The 19,833-nt window shown below is 35.6% G+C and overlaps 1 protein-coding gene across 2 annotated transcripts; it reads left to right on the forward strand.

Moving 5' to 3' along the window:
• The first annotated feature begins 39 nt into the window (after positions 1-39).
• On the forward strand, positions 40-18,856 carry LOC128165767 (diacylglycerol lipase-beta-like). Of its 2 annotated transcripts, XM_052830591.1 has the most exons (14): positions 40-178; positions 775-1,269; positions 1,841-1,931; positions 2,362-2,480; positions 3,982-4,152; positions 4,348-4,474; positions 4,716-4,799; positions 4,967-5,116; positions 7,626-7,753; positions 9,163-9,304; positions 11,741-11,869; positions 12,210-12,263; positions 13,272-13,378; positions 17,244-18,856. In XM_052830591.1, the coding sequence occupies exons 1-14, from the start codon at positions 84-86 to the stop codon at positions 17,434-17,436; spliced, it is 2,085 nt and encodes a 694-aa protein (XP_052686551.1). In that variant the 5' UTR covers positions 40-83; the 3' UTR covers positions 17,437-18,856. The 2 variants fall into 2 exon arrangements, with proteins under 2 accessions (XP_052686551.1, XP_052686552.1); XM_052830592.1 differs by lacking the exon at positions 12,210-12,263.
• The last annotated feature ends 977 nt before the right edge of the window (positions 18,857-19,833 follow it).

Below are 19,833 nucleotides of genomic sequence, written 5' to 3' on the forward strand. Positions count from 1 at the left end.
GTTGTCATATGAGTGTCAACCAAGCAGGAACGACGAAAGTGTCGAGTGTAATACGTAAAGGCATTCTAATGTGGAATTAAACGATGCCGGGCCTGATAGCCTTTAGGAGGAGATGGGGCATAGGATCGGACGATTTCGTTTTTCCTGCCTTGCTGGAGTTATTTTTGCGCTTAGTTTGGTAAACTTTTTAAAACAACCATTTCTTGTGTTCGTGTAGGTGCGTACACATGTATAGGTGCGTCACCGGGTCAGTCTCAATCCCTAGAAACATATAAATAAAAGACAATTTAATGAAGGAGACATGCATTCTTGATTGTTAAAATCCCAGAAGCTGAGATTAGTAACTTAAAGGGAATTTTATTTTGTTTATGACAGAATATACATAAAATTAACACAAAAGTACAAACTAAGAAAGTTTATTCCAAAATATCTAGTTTCACTTTGCTGGCATATTCAAAGTAATACGTACTTCAAATTCAGGTGGCAATAAACTAATAACTTGCAGAAGTTAAAGTTAGATTTATAATAAACAACATACTAGACATATATGGAATGTCTTATATGATATTATATTTGCAAGTGCATTATATTTTTTGATAGAATTATTTATTGAGAAAGTTATCCAAATGTAATAAAATATATTTTTTGATAAATTATGTATTTAAAGATATCAAGAGATATATCAGTGAATATGACCTGCTGTATTTTGATACATTGAATTAAGAAAAAGTACATATCTATATTAATAACAATTGTCAATCATTTTTGTTACAGGATAACTGCCATATCCATCGTGTACAGTGTACATAGTGATGCTATCTTTGAGTGTAAAGATGGACGTCTGCTGAAGGCCTACTACATCGGTGTTCTGGTCCTGTTGAGTGTGACAGCGTTACTATGTGCCAGCATAGTGTATGTCAGTATGCAGGGCACAATAATGATCACCTCCCCTCGGAAAAAACTCTCCAAGCTACTGTACTTAAAAATTATTATCACTTTACCAGAGATTGTATGGAATATTCTTGGGACATACTGGTCATTCCTGCAATCCAGTAACTGTCAGGAATTTGTGGTACGGACAGTGCAAGGAGCAGTTATCACTGGATGGGTTCTGGGAGTTATTGTTATGATAGGAATAGCCATTGTGTTTGATCCATTAGGGAAAGTCCATAAAAAACATGACAGTTCTTGCAGCGATTTACAGAGTGATGAAAAATCTCAGATCTTAGAAGGTGCTATGACTGCTGCCAAACAGGCATGGGAAAAAAGGTGTGGTTATGAGAGTTTACTATCAAACATTGTCAATCTGCAGAATGGCTCAAAATCTTGATATTTATTTTTGAATTATCTATTTTAACATGAGCTTGGACTTTCGGTGGGTGGTAACTATCTAGTTTGCTCATCAAAACAAGCTGTCAAATTTTGAGTAATGGTACATTCTTTCTAATTTGCTTCAAGTTCATAGACTGTCAAAATCTGAAGGTCTAGAATTTCATATGAATTGTGTGAAATTGAATTATAAACAGCCCTGGAGATAGCTGGGAAAGTGTTGTTGTCTTCAATGTATTCCTATTTGTAGTCAATTACTGGCCAGTTAACAATGATAAGACTCCAACCTTCTTAAAACTGGAATTTGACATGCACTGCCCAAAGTCCAAGCTCTTGTTAAAATGTCTCTGTACTAACAAGTTTAGTGCACATATTATAATTATGTAGTACATTTTGATTTTATTTCTAATATTATATTTATGGATGCATGTTTTTGAAATTCAAAGTAACACGTACTTCAAGCAAAAAAGCTAATAATATAAACTTATACAATAAAGAACTCTGTTTTTAGGTGCAGACTTTTATGTTGCTGTATACTGGGGGATGAACAGAGCAAGGATGCTTTTGATGAAATCAGTAATCTATTAGCAGATTTCTTCCAGGTGTGTAAAATGATTCTTATATTCCATAGATATATTTTTTTAACATGTATATCACAATTACTGCAGCTTCCTTATAAAAATGTGAATAATAAATGCTACAAAAGGAAAATACCTTGAATAATTTCCCTATATAAAGAGATTCCTTGCTCTAAACCATGTTAACAAAGGTTGTATTGTATAGTACACAGTTTGCTCTTATGTTACAAATATTGCAAACATAAAGTTAATTTGTAATTATATATAATGTTTTTCTTTTTGCATAAATCATGTTTTGTTATTATTTATAAGGTTTTTTTTATGGCACGTGTTCAGCATGAATTTTTTTGTGATCTTTTATCAATATAAATATATGACCATGAATGTAAAAAAAACTTGAATGATATTCCAAAACAAAAATAAATGATCTAATGTTTTGTTTCTGTTTTATTAGGACCTAGACTTGGTTCCCACAGACATTGCTGCTGGTCTCATACTGGTACAGAAGGACCAAGACAAAATCAGTGCTGGCTGTGGCCGTTCCTACAACACGTTTACAGAACTATCTACAAGGTAATGCCTCAATCAGTCCAGAGCTGAAAAAAGTAATGTTTTAGTCTTTAAAAAGCTGTAAACAAGATAAAACACCAGTCAAAATTAAGCTGTAAACAAAGTCAGATTTCAGTTTGAACAGAGCTGGAAACAAAGTATAACCTCAGTCTGAACAGAGCTAGACCTCATTTTATATGGAGCTGTAAACAAAATTAAACCTCAGTTTGAACAGAGCAATAAACAAGGTAAAATCTCAGTTTGAACTGAGCTTCTAGCATATGCAAAGTAATCATCAGTCTTAAATTGGCTGTAAAAAGCTGAACAGAGTTGTAAACAAAATTAAACCCCAGTTTGAACAGAGCTATAAACTAAAGTAAACCTCAGTTTAAAGATAGCTGTAAACAAAACTCATTAATCTCCATGTAAACAGAGGCAAAAACAAGGTTTGACCTCTCAGTCTGTAGAGAGTTGTGAACATTTTTTTTTACGCCCATATATTTGCAGAGAATTAGCAACATGGTGGCAGTCAAAAAGGTTTAACCTCAGTCACTGTAGAGCTGTCAAAAACACAGTGCCTCAGTCTGAACAGGGATGCTTAATGCCTCAGTATTTACAGAGCTGTGACCCTTTTCACAAAAAATCTTACGACTAAGATAAAAATTGCACAAACCTGTAAGTTTTCCTTTAATAGAGATATTCATTTATTTCTAAAATATTTATATTTACAATATTGTCAAAAGTAAAAGTAAATAAGAGTTTTTGTGATATTTTACAGCGTAGATACTTTTTGAAGAAATGGAAAATATTGTCTTTAGTCGTATGATTTTTTGTGAAAAGGGCCACTGTAATATAACGGGTAGTTAATTCATTGTACCTCAGTTTCTATAGAGCTGTCAATTAGGTAATGCCCTAAATTATAAAGATCATAGGGGGGTCATGCTAGAGCTCTCAATGAGGTACAGGTCTATGTAGAAAGTAAATCTGTACGGAGCTTTCAACAAGGACTCTCAACAAGATTGTCCTTGTTTTTTAAAAAGCTTTCAGAGGTGATGTGAATGTAATGACAAGTAGACACACAGCTTTAAACTTCTTCCTGTTTTGATTGTTTATTCATTCATCAGTCATAATTTAATGGGATTATTGCATGAACAAAAAGAGTTCAGTATATTTTCATTTACATTACTTATCAATTCATATACATGTACTTCATATCAGAAATATAAATGGTATCTGTATGATGTAGGAAAATGTATATCGATACAGTGTCAATAATAATTATGTGTAGCTCTTTGCATAACTAATAAGTTCAAATTGATTGTTCCATTATTACTCTGTATATATAATACTGTTGGTTTGAACTTGTAATGGTATATAAGATTAACTGTCACATTTCTTGAATAAAACAAGAAAAAATATCAGGGTAATAAAACCATGGTTGGTTGTCCTTCATGTATAATGTATAATGCACTCAAAATAATGCATAATTCATGTTTGGTCCAATACACATGTACGTTTTATTCAGTGTGAAGCAGCCCGTCAGCAGCCCCAGTGATGTTCCCTTGGGACCCGCCAATTGGATGACCTCCAAAAACATGCATCACTACATGAACTATGCGGTGGGCAGCTATGGATGGCCAATGTTTATGTTCAGTCACCTAGCAACAGGGCTCTGTCGACTTTGTGGGGCGTGTAGGTAAGAATGATTTTTACCTATTTGTGTAGAGGGGAAAACAGGTAGTCATATCAAAGTCCTATTTCTGTGAAGGCAAGATGCTCCAGTAGCTGAAAATAGAAATGTGGAAGAACAGAAATATTTGTTTAACATCTATTGATTAATCAATTGATGAAACCATATTGTTACTGTGATATTAAACATTTTTTGTGACAGGTGTCAGGCGTGTTTCACTGGAGGGGAGGTGATAGATGACAACTGTTGCCAGTGTCACACAGCAGCCATTAGACGACAGACAAGAATCTCTGATACAGACCTGGTGTATGTCAGCTTCCACAATAAGGTGAATATAAACTCAGTGTTGCCAATGGCCATTTCTGGACATTATTGCAACTGAAAATTACAACTAAACGTGTCTTCTCTGCTATTGTAAATGCCACTTAAATTTTCCATTTTGAAGGGATTTTTTAAATGATTTGAAGTATGTCAGTTGATCATTGCTCTAAAAAATGTTTAACATATTGGAGGAATGTGTAACTCTTGAAGATATCATTGATAAATTAACATTGTCTTGTGCTCTGTAGATTTACCAGATCCCCTTCTATGTGGCCATAGACAGAGGCCAGCAGACAGTAGTGGTATCAGTCAGGGGGACCCTCTCACTGAAGGTAAACGCTGGACTTTTATTATTAAGTTCATTAATACATTTGGAATGGGCATTAAAAAGTTGCCCTCGAAGCCATGTAATACATGTATAATATTCATCCTAGAATGCTAGTCATTTACCTTTTCTAATTCTGAATTTACTATTGATATGGTTGTGGTCTGATGGCAGGATGCAGTGACGGACATGTCTGCAGAGAGTGAAGCGCTAGAGATGGTGGAGAACGCTGTAGGACACAGGGGCATTCTACAGGCAGCTAAATATATCAAGGACCAACTCCTGGGTAGAGGGATCCTAGAGGCTGCATTTCAACAGGCACAGGTAAATCAGGGAGTCACTATTCTAGCTCAGCAATAGAAACCTTAAAAAACTGAGTGTTTAAAGTTGGGACTGTAGAGCTAGAACACATTTGTATACGTAGCTTGAAAGAGAGTTACTGTAGTTTGAATTTTCAAGTGTAACTGTGTTATATGTACAGGAAAGCAAGCATCCAAACTGTACTCATTTAGTTAAGGCCAAACAAAAAAATATGTTTGTTTACTGTTACATGCTGAAAAAAAATAGGGTCGGTAGGTAGGATTATTTTTTTATTTTATTATTATTTTTTTTTTACACAACTTCAGAAACGTCACATACATGAAATTTTTGAGACAACTTGAATATATCCCTTTCTAAGTGACAAATTTTTACGAAAATTGGCATAAACATTGAGGAATCCCAAACAAATAATTAAACAGTAATAATAAGTAATATTGAAAGTTAATTAAATATTTTGCTTACGACGGTAGAAAAACGGGGTACCTGGCGCAGGCATAATCTCGGAGACTAAAAAACTTGAACATCCCATTTCAAAGTGTCCGTAGAATTACAGTTAATGATAAAAGAAATCAAATTAAATATGTTCATGTTAAATATGTTTTGCTATATTTTGCGACTAACTTTTGATTACGTTTAACTAATTTTCGAGGTGAAATGTGGACTGTTACAAACATATTTACCAAGCAATAGAAAATATGACAACGACATTACATTGAATTTTGACTTCAAGACGGCACATGGAATATACATCAAACTTGTGGAAATCTCAGAAGAAGACCTTTAAGGCCACGCAATTCCTTAAACCAAAACTATACGATAACCAGGGATACAGAGCTTCAGTTCATCATTTTTTTTTCACTGATTGTTTGACTAGAATTAAGACAAATAGACTAAATATCCAGTACTGTTTACACACTAACTGTTGTCAACAGTTCTAAAATAAAAACAAAATGACTGCAGGAGACATTCACAGTAATTTGATTTTAGGGTAAACAGAACTCAAAATAAAAATCAAGAATGAGAGAAAATGTAAATGATGACATCTTGAAATCAAAACAAAAGATGAGAAATAAAAAATAATTCTCATTTCCGGTCGTTTGTAAGGTGTTTAAACACAGGAGCAATGAGAAGCGTTAAAATGACGTTGCGAAAAGTTTGCGGTTGTGTTGGGTCACCGGACGCAGGTACATTGATCCACTTACCAAAATTGATCTATTCATGCCATGGAAAAGAAACTTTATACATTGATAAACTTTATTCTGGTTTACATTTTGGTGAAATTTCAAAGGTTTATCTCTTTTCCTAAAAGAATAAGAGTAAATGTCTCAATAATTTCCGAACAACCCTCGCAAACTGATTTGCCATTGTGTCATGCTTATACTTTTGTTTGCTACATGCACCCCTGTGAATGTTACTGTCATTTAAATTTTAGACCACGTGGTTTTATTTGACCCTTTCAGTTTCGTAGTAAAAATCGTGCCTCGTATTTATAGTCTATTTTATAGAATCTAGGTACTTGTAATCAAATATAAAATCTAGAGGTTTATTGATTTTAAACTTTATCTTCATTAATTGGTGGATAAAATGTGTTTTAGAAATAAATAAGACAATACAAAAAACTAGTTTATGTCTGCTGTTGCAACAATTAACATGCTTAGTAGAGATCTCCCCTGGGGATTAATTTTCGATTTGCGCCTGACCTAGTAATAGTATCAATAGAGCAACAGACTATATATTTTTATGCAGAATGTTCCTTGAAAATGGCTCGATATGCTAAGCTTTTATACAAAACAGACACCCATTATTTTTAAAAAAAAAAACATGATATTGCACATCACAAGCATCAAACATGGCCATGATAGAGATGTTCAAAAATGGATTTAAAATGATTTTTGAGGATAATTTTAGGGAAATAAATTCAAGAAATTGATAAGATAACACCACGGATGTCTGTTGTATTATTTCGGTTGGATATCGAAATAAAGAAAATCTAGAAAACTCGTTGCCATCCTGTCGCTTCGCTTGCTACGCTCACGAAGCTCACTGGTAGGATTTTGCCAGTTTCTCTTTTATTTTCAAGAAATTGATAAAATCGCCGACTCCTGTGGTCAAAACTATCCTGCCTCCATGTTGTTTGCCTCGTACTTCAAAATCGGGAACCTTTTCATTTCCCCCATGTTATCGATCGAACACCTGGATAAATGTCACGTTATTCGGCAATGCCGATATTAATTGCATTTGCTTTATGTGTGCGCATTCTTCAAACTGCAGAGAACATGTGGACGTAGATATTGTCACCATGTTTTTTTTCACTTTCGATTTCGATTTCAAACGCTTGACCGATTAAGATGAATATAAAAGTTAAACGTACCCACGTGTGACTTCCGGATTTCTAACGATGGATAAAAACAATTAGGGTCGGCGATTAAATATAGGGTCGGTCGGGAAACCGTAAACAAACATATTTTTTTGTTAGGCCTAAGCCTGACTTTTTGTGTTATCATTTTGACAGGGGGCTGGGCTTGTGATATGTGGGCATAGTTTAGGTGCCGGGGCAGCAGCTTTACTGGCCTTGCTACTGAAGTCAGAGTATCCTGACGTCCGATGCTTCGCCTACTCCCCACCTGGTGGTCTCATGAGGCAAGATTTAAATTGACATTTTTTTTATACATTTACATTACAGTAGTAATCAAAATACTGAAGTACTGACGGGAGTTGATTTTATCGATTATTATTCATTTTAAAATCAACGATATGTTACTTTGCTTGGAAAGTAGTTTATAATCTGTCTTTGAATTACGCACATTTTTATAATATGAATTCTCGGACTTTTCCGACAAGAATTTTGAGAAAAACCCATATGAATCGTGTTGTGTAATGATTAAAGATAGAATTGATTCCATCAAACTACGATAAGCAATCGAAATGTTCAAAAAATTGTATGGATCCAAGCAATAATGAACTCTAGTCTCATTCAACCAGATGCTCGGCTGTCTCTGTTAATCTCCAACAAACAAGAGAATGTGTACACCAGGTCACGTGATAGCTTGATGACGCGACCTCTAAATATAGAATGACTCTCTGTTTGTCGGAGATTTACGGAGACAGCCATTGGTTGAACGTGACTTTATTGAACTCTGGCTTATGATTACATACGACTGCAAAAAATATCTAAATTGTTCGTACTATTTAATTAACATCTGACTATTTTCAAGGTATTCATGAATAAGTTTCTTAAAATCCAATGCTTCAAGATACATTACATCGAAATTATCGATTATTTTCAAGAACTAAATCTTGTCAGCGGTGATGATTTGTGCTTAGGTCCAAACACTGTTTCACTTTCGGTTTGCCAGAGTAACTGCATAGCAGAGTTGATTAAAATCAACTCCCAAAAATGAGGTTTATCTTTAGGCCACACCAATATAATTTCTTGTTCGTTGGACATTCAGTGAAAAAGGGTACAAGTGGCCAAGCAATTAAATAATGAAGTTATTATTTTTTGCAGCCAAAAGTTTTAGGCGGTACATAAATAAATATTAGCGGTAGGTTATATTTCTTCTAGCGGGTACTTGTTTCTGATTTATAAATCAAAACTGTTTAAAATGTGAAAAATAGAGCAGAAATAACACAAAAAACAGTGCTGAATTTCCTGGATGCGGGAAATTAATAATATTATTTGTTTAGTTTTATTTAAGTAGGAGCAAGTGGGGTCTGACTAAAAAGAAATTATATGGAAGTGGCCTTAGCTATCATTTACACTTTTTACTGAGACAGTTGTAGAAAAGTCAATATTATTCTTTGTTTTTCAACATGGATATTAACATTAAATTGCGATAAGAAATTAAAATTAGTGTGAATTAAGTTGATTTCGGACATTGAACTTCTGATTTTGCCTCAAGTTTCTTTGATTACAATAAAACGTTATTCGATCCAGCGTTTTAGAGTTACCAGATAAGCAAATAGAATTATAGCTTGGTATAATCCTTTATGTATTAAGGTATCAATAATATGCGATGATTCGGACAGTCTGTATCCTATTTTTTCAGTTACAATGCCAGCGTGTTCTGTAGAGACTTTGTGTGTTCAGTGATACTAGGGAAAGACTTCATCCCCAGGCTTGGTCTGGTATCAATGGAGGACTTAAAAGCAAAAACATTACAATGCATAGCCAATTCCAAAACTCCCAAGGTAGGAAAATTCATTTATAAATGTTATATCTTAACAGTATTCACTCCAAATGATGGTAATATGTCTGGTTCACTTCTTCATGAAAGAATAGAAACACATTTACATATAACATGAATGTTAGAATACATTAGTATGATTGCAGGATTATAATACTTCTCTAACATCATTGTATAACATTTGTACTGAACATTTTAGAGTATTGAGGAGTTAATGGGTATGCTATAGGCTGTTCAAAGTTAATTTTACGTTTAACGTTGTCCGCATGCGTAGGTTTAGGAGAAATTGGGTTTTGGAGAAAACAAACAAATCCCTATAATAATTTGATTTTTCCAAGTTTTATTATACAAAAATACTTCAATCTGTAGAAATTCTTCATGTTTAGAGTACATTGTGGGCTATAAATCAGATACTCAATAGGATTATCAGGAAAGATCACTATAAAAGTGATATTCTATATACATGTATGTAGTTTGAATACTAACTGTATTTGTATTAATGTTACATGTATTGAATAAAAATCACTAGTTTGAAAATTCTGTATGTTTCAATGTTATTGCCCTCCCTCTTATGTTTGGTATTTTGAAATGACGTTAAACATATAATTAATTTTTGATGGCCATATAGAGAGAATTTACTCTATATGTCAAAAGATTTGCAATTTAATAGTAGTATGTCTGTTTCTAAATTTAGAGTGAAGTGCTTAGTAGTTGTCTTATATGTAAATCATATCTCTTCTTGAAAATACAAATGTATATGGGAAAAGAATATTTATAAATCAATTACATGTATTTCTATATCACTATTATTATTACAGTAGTGGGGTTTAGCAGTATGTAGATGGATTAGAATTGTTACAATTAGATCACATTAATTAATTGTTAGTCACAAAACTTGTTTAGTAAATTTTTTGTTGTTAAAAAATGCTAATACCGGTAGTAGATGTTGAAATTGAATTGCATAGTCAGATGTAGGGTATACTGTAAATTTTTTATTTTACTCAAATACTTAATTATGCGATTCCACTGTTTTGTATAAAATCACAAGAATATAAAATCGTGAGCATCATTTTTTGTTATAAGTTCAAAGCTGTTTGAAAGATGAAAGCAAGCTTTTAAAATTTGCGAGAGTTGCTTCTCTTGATTTCATGTGGATATTAATTCCTCTTGTTTCATCAGGAATCTACAATACCGGTATTTGTTTTACAGTTAGACATAGGTCTGTATGTTGAACACTTATGAGCTCCTGACCCAGGGGCCTTAATTTTCAAAATTTGGGTTTAGGGCTTCATGGACATCATAAACGTGCATTTATAGTTTTCTCAATAATGTATGGGAGTACAGAAGCAGGAACATGTATTTTTCTTAGGGTAATTGCTGTTTTGTCATCAATTAACAATTTAAACTTCATCTTGAAAACTAGAATAAAAATTGTCACCTGGCAATATTGAATTAAATATTTGTTCTTTTTTTAGGAAAACTACTTTGATTTCCTATGCATTGTATGTTAGCTTGTAGAAATAAATTGTAAGCATGATGTGTGCATTATAAATGAATTTGTGAATATTTTAAAAGTTTAACCATTAAAAGCCTGGGGGACTCTTTTTTCATACAATTTTTGTTAGGGTATAAATAATCTGAGATGACGAGATTCTGACAGGTCAATGTAAGGGCTATGGTACTCAGGTGGCCATCAAGGCTTATGGGCCTCTTGTTTGTTAAAAAAAAAACAGTATTCTAATGCAATTACTTTGTGTCTACAGTACAGGTTCTGATGCTGTTACTTTGAGTTTACAGTACAGTATTCTGATGCTTTTACATGTGTTTACAGAAGAGTAATTCTGCTGCAATTGCATGGTGTGTACAGTACAGTAATTCTCTTGCTATTGCATGGTGTTTACATAACAGTATAATTCTCTTTCTATTACGTGGATTTTACGGTACAGTAACTCTGATGCTATTACATGGTGTCTACAGTACAGTAATTCTGATGCTATTACATGGTGTTTACAGTACAGTAATTCTGATGCTATTACATGGATTTTACGGTACAGTAATTCTGATGCTATTACATGGTGTTTACAGTACAGTAATTCTGATGCTATTACATGGATTTTACGGTACAGTAATTCTGATGCTATTACATGGTGTTTACAGTACAGTAATTCTTATGCTATTACATGGCGTTTACAGTACAGTTATTCTTATGCTATTTCATGGTGTTAACAGTAATTTTGATGCTATTTCATGGTGTTTACAGTACAGTAATTCTGATCTTATTGCATGGTGTTTACAGTACAGTAATTCTCTTGCTATTACATGGTGTTTACAGTACAGTAATTCTGATGCTATTGCATGGTGTTTACAGTACAGTAATTCTCTTGCTATTACATGCTATTTACAGTACAGTAATTCTGATTTTATTGCATGGTGTTTACAGTACAGGATTCTAATGAGAGGGATATGGCAGCTCTTCTGCAGCTGTAAGGATGAAAACTTGATAACAGAGAATGACAAAAGCATCCTGGTGGATAATGAGGAAAGCAACCACTCACAGCAAACTTTACAGGTATACAGGCTTTGACTGGATAACATATAATTTAAAAAAAAATTGGAAAGATCAGAGAGAACAATATCCCTACATGTAAATATAAAATACGGTTACTTTTACACCATGTTAATTTTGACAAATCATGCTTTTAAAAGATTTCACCTAGAATTAAATTCACCTTAACAGAGTTGTATGTTTAAGATCGGCCTTCCTGTAAAGCTGATTTTAAAGAGATATTATTTACCTTTTTGAATTGGTATATTTGAATTGGACTTGTTACAGACTGTCTATAAAGCTTAATTAAAGATGGGGCAAAATTTTCTTGCATGTAAACAGTAGTTAGGTTTCCTCTTTTCAGAGAAATATCTCAATTCTGCAATACCAAACTTCTGTGTATGGTAGGAAGCTTCAGGTACCATTGTGATGTGTGACCAATAATACACTAGCCTTAAATTGGTGGAAAATAACCACATTTTGACTATAGAAGTTTATTTTCAATTTATAGCCAGTTTTTAATCCTGATACATATTATGCTTTAGAAATCTGATAGTACTGATGGTATAACCTTTCCCAGCTGAACGGGGATAACATACTCCTATCTATTACCAATCTCTCACTAACCAGTAGTTTATGCCCACATGTTCATTTGTTTTTAAGTAGGAAGGAGAGATTACTGAGCCTTTTTTTTCTCCTTTTCATTTGAGTTTTTCAGGGTTTATGATTTTATATATATACCGTACATACCCGATAATCATATGGGTGTAAATTATCTGATTTGTTCTATATGATCTATATTTAACTCAATTTAAGATGCACTGAAATCTCTTCATCTAGCTGCTACCTGATCTTAATACATGAATAAAGAGGCCCATGATAAGCTTTTCAACTCATTTGAAATTCGCACATGCTAAAAGATATACATACCGTATATATCCTGAATTATAATTCATATGTAACAGAGACAAATACTGCCTCTGCTTGGGTTTGAAGCCTGAACCTCTGGTATACCAATTGAGCAATCTACAGAGTAAATTGTCATAGTAGGAATGTCCTATAACTGACTCTACAACATTGTCCACTCCTAGGAAAGAGTTGTCTTCTACTCTACTGGAGTGGGTAAATATCTAGAGTTAGATCAATGTTTGTGTGCTTTTTTGTGCCTCTTTTTCATAATTAATTGATCTACACTGAAATGCAGTGGACATTCATGCAGTGAACTTTAATAGTGTGTCCTTTACACTAAACACAGTTGGAGTTTTGGATTAAAATCATCAATCTAGTTGAAATAAGGGTTGGGGTGATGTTTCATTTATGTTTATTCAAAGCAAGCATTAAAAAGAAAGGTGGCCCCAAATAGGTAAGACTGTTTTGATACAGGTGAGGTATAGAACTCATATGATTGGATGTTTTTTATTTACAGAATGCTATTCAGAACACTATCCATGCACGTGAGCAGTACAAGATAACTCACACCCCACTGTATCCCCCCGGTCAGATCCTCCACATACAGGAAGTTGACACAGACAGGTAAAATGTACAGAACACAGACACACCCCACTGTATCCCCCCGGTCAGATCCTCCACATACAGGAAGTTGACACAGACAGGTAAATGTACAGAACACAGACACACTCCACTGTATCCCCCCGGTCAGATCCTCCACATACGGGAAGTTGACACAGACAGGTAAAATATACAAAATAACTCACACCCCACTGTATCCCCCCGGTCAGATCCTCCACATACAGGAAGTGGACACAGACAGGTAAAAATGTACAGAACACAGACACACCCCACTGTATCCCCCCGGTCAGATCCTCCACATACAGGAAGTGGACACAGACAGGTAAAAATGTACAGAACACAGACACACTCCACTGTATCCCCCCGGTCAGATCCTCCACATACAGGAAGTTGACACAGACAGGTAAAATATACAAAATAACTCACACCCCACTGTATCCCCCCAGTCAGATCCATCACATACAGGAAGTGGACACAGACAGGTAAAAATGTACAGAACATAGACACATCCCACTGTATCCCCCTGGTCAGATCCTCCACATACAGGAAGTGGACACAGACAGGTAAAATATACAGAACACAGACACATCAAACTGTATCCCCCCGGTCAGATCCTCCACTTACAGGAAGTGGACACAGACAGGTAAAAATGTACAGAACATAGACACATCCCACTGTATCCCCCCAGTCAGATCCATCTCATACAGGAAGTTGACACAGACAGGTAAAATATACAGAACACAGACACACTCCACTGTATCCCCCCAGTCAGATCCTCCATATACAGGAAGTTGACACAGACAGGTAAAATATACAGAACACAGACACACTCCACTGTATCCCCCCTGGTCAGATCCATCACATACAGGAAGTGAACACAGACAGGTAAAAATGTACAGAACACAGACACACTCCACTGTATCCCCCCGGTCAGATCCTCCACATACAGGAAGTGGACACAGACAGGTAAAATATACAGAACACAGACACACCCCACTGTATCCCCCCGGTCAGATCCTCCACATACAGGAAGACGACACAGACAGGTAAAATATACAAAACACAGACACACTTCACTTTATCCCCCCGGTCAGATCCTCCACATACAGGAAGTGGACACAGACAAGTAAAATATACAAGATTACTCACACCCCACTGTATCCCCCCGGTCAGATCCTCCACATACAGGAAGTGGACACAGACAGGTAAAATATACAAGATTATTCACACCCCACTGTATCCCCCCGGTCAGATCCTTCACATACAGGAAGTGGACACAGACAAGTAAAATATACAAGATTACTCACACCCCACTGTATCCCCCCAGTCAGATCCTTCACATACAGGAAGTGGACACAGACAAGTAAAATATACTAGATTACTCACACTCCACTGTATCCCCCCGGTCAGATCCTCCACATACAGGAAGTGGACACAGACAGGTAAAAATATACAGAACACAGACACACCCCACTGTATCCCCCCGGTCAGATCCTCCACATACAGGAAGTGGACACAGACAGGTAAAATATACAGAACACAGACACACCCCACTGTATCCCCCCAGTCAGATCCTCCACATACAGGAAGACGACACAGACAGGTAAAATATACAAAACACAGACACACTTCACTTTATCCCCCCGGTCAGATCCTTCACATACAGGAAGTGGACACAGACAAGTAAAATATACAAGATTACTCACACCCCACTGTATCTCCCCGGTCAGATCCTTCACATACAGGAAGTGGACACAGACAGGTAAAATATACCAGATTACTCACACCCCACTGTATCCCCCGGTCAGATCCTCCACATACAGGAAGTGGACACAGACATGTAAAAATATACAGAACACAGACACACCCCACTGTATCCCCCCGGTCAGATCCATCACATACAGGAAGACGACACAGACAGGTAAAATATACAAGATTACTCACACCCCACTGTATCCCCCCAGTCAGATCCATCACATACAGAAAGATGACACAGACAGGTAAAATATACAAGATTACACACACCCCACTGTATCTCCCCGGTCAGATCCTTCACATACAGGAAGTGGACACAGACAAGTAAAATATACAAGATTACTCACACCCCACTGTATCCCCCCCCGGTCAGATCCTTCACATACAGGAAGTGGACACAGACAAGTAAAATATACAAGATTACTCACACCCCACTGTATTCCCCCGGTCAGATCCTCCACATACAGGAAGTGGACACAGACATGTAAAAATATACAGAACACAGACACACCCCACTGTATCCCCCCGGTCAGATCCATCACATACAGGAAGACGACACAGACAGGTAAAATATACAAGATTACTCACACCCCACTGTATCCCCCCAGTCAGATCCTCCACATACAGGAAGTTGACACAGACAGGTAAAATATACAGAACACAGACACACTCCACTGTATCCCCCCTGTCAGATCCTCCACATACAGGAAGTGGGACACAGACAAGTAAAATATACAAGATTACTCACACCCCACTGTATTCCCCCCCGGTCAGATCCTCCACATACAGGAAGTGGACACAGACAGGTAAAATATACAAGATTACTCACACCCCACTGTATCTCCTCGGTCAGCTCCTTCACATACAGGAAGTGGACACAGACAAGTAAAATATACAAGATTACTCACACCCCACTGTATCCCCCGGTGTCCAAGTAAAATATACAAGATTACTCACACCCCACTGTATCCCCTGGTCAGATCCTCCACATACAGGAAGTGGACACAGACAGGTAAAATATACAAGATTACTCACACCCCACTGTATCCCCCCGGTCAGATCCTCCACATACAGGAAGTGGACACAGACAGGTAAAATATACAAGATTACTCACACCCCACTGTATCCCCCCGGTCAGATCCTCCACATACAGGAAGTGGACACAGACAGGTAAAATATACAAGATTACTCACACCCCACTGTATCCCCCCGGTCAGATCCTCCACATACAGGAAGTGGACACAGACAGGTAAAATATACAAGATTACTCACACCCCACTGTATCCCCTGGTCAGATCCTCCACATACAGGAAGTGGACACAGACAGGTAAAATATACAAGATTACTCACACCCCACTGTATCCCCCCGGTCAGATCCTCCACATACAGGAAGTGGACACAGACAGGTAAAAATGTACAGAACACAGACACACCCCACTGTATCCCCCCGGTCAGATCCTCCACATACAGGAAGTGGACACAGACAGGTAAAATATACAGAAGATAGACAAGTAGAATATACAAGATCCAAAAAGGTATATACAATGTACAGATAGGTAAAATATACAATACACTGTACACAGGCTGTATATTCAATTCACAGACAGGTACAGTAAAACAGACTCATAACGAAGTGCCAGGGAATGGAGATTTCTTTCGCTATAAGCGTAATTTGTTATATGCGTCAAGTTTACAACATGTAACTAAGTAATGGGGAAGGAAAATTGCTTTGCTGTAAGCGTCAATTCATTGTAAGCTCGTTCGCTATAACCATGTTTTACTGTATATACAAAATTGTACAGATTGTTAGAACATATACCACACTCAGACAGGTGAAAGATCCTATACACAAATAGGTAATATAAGAAACACACAGACAAGTAGAATACACATACAGGTATTCACAATATACATACTAGACAGGAATAAAGAAAGTATACAATGCGCAGACAGGTAGATTATACAATACACAAATAGGTAAAATAAGCAATAATCTGACAGGTAGGTTAAGAAAGTCAACATATGAAATTTCTGGAAAACAAATCTAGTTTACAAAAAAAGTATTCAGAGACAGACTAATTAAAGACAACTCTTTACATTGTGTTTATTTTAGAGGTTGCTTTGAAGATCCTGCATATTTCGCTGAGTGGAAGGACCCCAAAGATTTTACTGAGATTCTGGTTTGTCCGGAGATGATATCTGACCATTTTCCAGACAAAGTGCTGAAATCCCTGGAACTTCTTAGTGCCAAAAACTTCACCCCTCACTCAAGAAATCCTGGTCCAATCGATGACACAAAAGTTTAGGACAGATGTGTTCAATGGAAATCCTCATGTTTTTAATATGTATTTTATATCTCTTCCATGCTTACTGCATTTCCGAGTTTATTTTTTGTATTAATTGATAAAGGTATATAATTTTCCCCCAATGTGACCTGGTCAGACAAGTATCTTATAGACAGATAAAGACTCAAAAGTTGTCTCCCAGCATTATAGTTTTGCTAGTCTTTTAGCAGTTGTTAGCTAAGGATGATGATTTTGATTACTGCTCTTTAGAAATCCATCTGGTGATAAAAGCTTTACGAAGTTGTAGTATACTAAAATATTTCAATCAGTGTTCACTGAAAAAGCCAAATGTTTTCATACACAATTTTTTACATTCTGTATTAGCTTCTGTGTTATTATGCTTCAACAAGATAGAGTATCGGTATAACTTGCTTTTTAATGCTCTTCATAGTATCAATGATTCTTGTACATTTGTATTAGTGTAAATTGAAATGGTGTTTGTAATTGTCAATCAAACATGAGTTGATGACTTACATGTAATTATATGATAACAGTTAGAGATATTAGCTGTGATATTTGATTGTTTACATTGAATGATGCATATGTTGATACTTGTAAGGGTGATTCTTGAATTCTTGTATGAAATGCATGATTCATTTACATGTAGTTACTTGTGTTACTGTATAAATTAAATCATACTGAAACTTGTATTTTTGTATGGTTTGATACTAATGATTACCTGTATTGATGCATATTGATACTTGAGTTGTTGGGTTAATTTATACATAATCAGATACTAGTATGAATTATTGTATGGAAGATCCATGTATTGATGTAAACATGTTCATATATGAATTATTGTTTGGAAGGATACACATAGGTACCTGAATTGTCAAGTTGATTGATCAATACATATTGAAAACTGTATGCAGTGATGATACACATCGATACTTCTATTGTTGCATAAATGGATATTTATATTTGTCCTTCCAAATGCCAAAATAAGTATTGAAAATATATCAATCAAATGTTTGTTGTTTCACACAGTCAATAAGTTTCAAAAAAACACTTTGTTGGTGAAGAACAATGAATTGATTCAATGTGCATTTTTTTTTTAATTGTTAAACTTTCCTTTCGTGTAGGTTATTATTTTTTATGTTGTTCATAATCAAAAGGACATTGTTGCACTGAGAGGGAATGATCATTGTCCCTCTTAAAACTAAAAGAAATTACATAACGCTTGTGTTTACATCAAATCTAGTATCTGCTTAACCTGCATCAACTTTTTGACATTTTTGCTGGACTGACCATAAATCTTGCCTGAACTTTGCGACCACTCCTGTGGTATTATGTTCACAGTTTGTACACAATATACCTGTCTTTTTAATGCTCGCTTCATGTACTTTCATTCTTAAATGAATTAAAACTAGAAGTCATTAGACATCTTTCATTTTCTTAGTTTAAGCAACGAGAACGGCCATTGTAGTGGAGTTTTCAAAAGTAAGGAACTTTAGGTAAACTTTATGCTAAGCATATTTCGAACGCAACAGTATATTTGTTAGTTGGTTCTTTGTTATCTATTTGAACATTAAAAATTCTCAAAAGTCACTGAAAAGTAGCTGTCACCAGAAAACATAATTTGTACAATTGCATCGTCTGAGATAAAATATTTTGGTTGTTGGCATCTGCTGACTTTCGTCTTTTAAATGAATTGTATATAACTTAAAGGCTATATTAAATATTTGCCATTTTCATTTCAATTTGTTTTTGATGGCAACGAGTGGCATTACTTTCTCCTGTCTTGCTGCATTTAAAACAGCGTCATGTCTCTTATTTCGCCGTCTACAGAAATGAACACAAAACACAGTTATTACGAATTCACGCTTTCAGCAAAATCAGCTTCATTCCCTTACGATTACAAACTATATAATCGGATAATCCGACGTACGGTTTTAATTAATCAAAATCGTTTGTACACGGTGTTTCGCTTTAACGTTGTTTTACTGTAGACGACAATTATGAATTCTAGTTTTTGACAAAGATACTGTAGGCGATCAGTAGTAGTATGGGACATCTAACAACGGTTAATAACTTTCATCAATGACAACCAGTCGGTATCTCACCACCCGCTGAACGTCTGTTATCCGTCACCGTTATCCGGTGTGATGGAGCTGGACATTCATATATATAGCTAACCTACACTACACAAGGGCATCTTATCCCCTTTACTCCCTTTGACATATATAGAAATAAGCGTGTTATATATATATATATATATATATCTATATATATCTATATATATCTATATATATCTATCTATATATATCTATCTATCTATCTATCATAGAGAGCAGATGTCCCTGTGGTACGATCAAGCAATTTTCGGCAGAGTTATGCCCCTTGGACTTAAAAAAGTTT

The sequence above is a fragment of the Crassostrea angulata genome, chromosome 10, assembly GCF_025612915.1.
Source record: "Crassostrea angulata isolate pt1a10 chromosome 10, ASM2561291v2, whole genome shotgun sequence".
NCBI classification, from domain to species: Eukaryota; Metazoa; Mollusca; class Bivalvia; order Ostreida; family Ostreidae; genus Magallana; species Magallana angulata.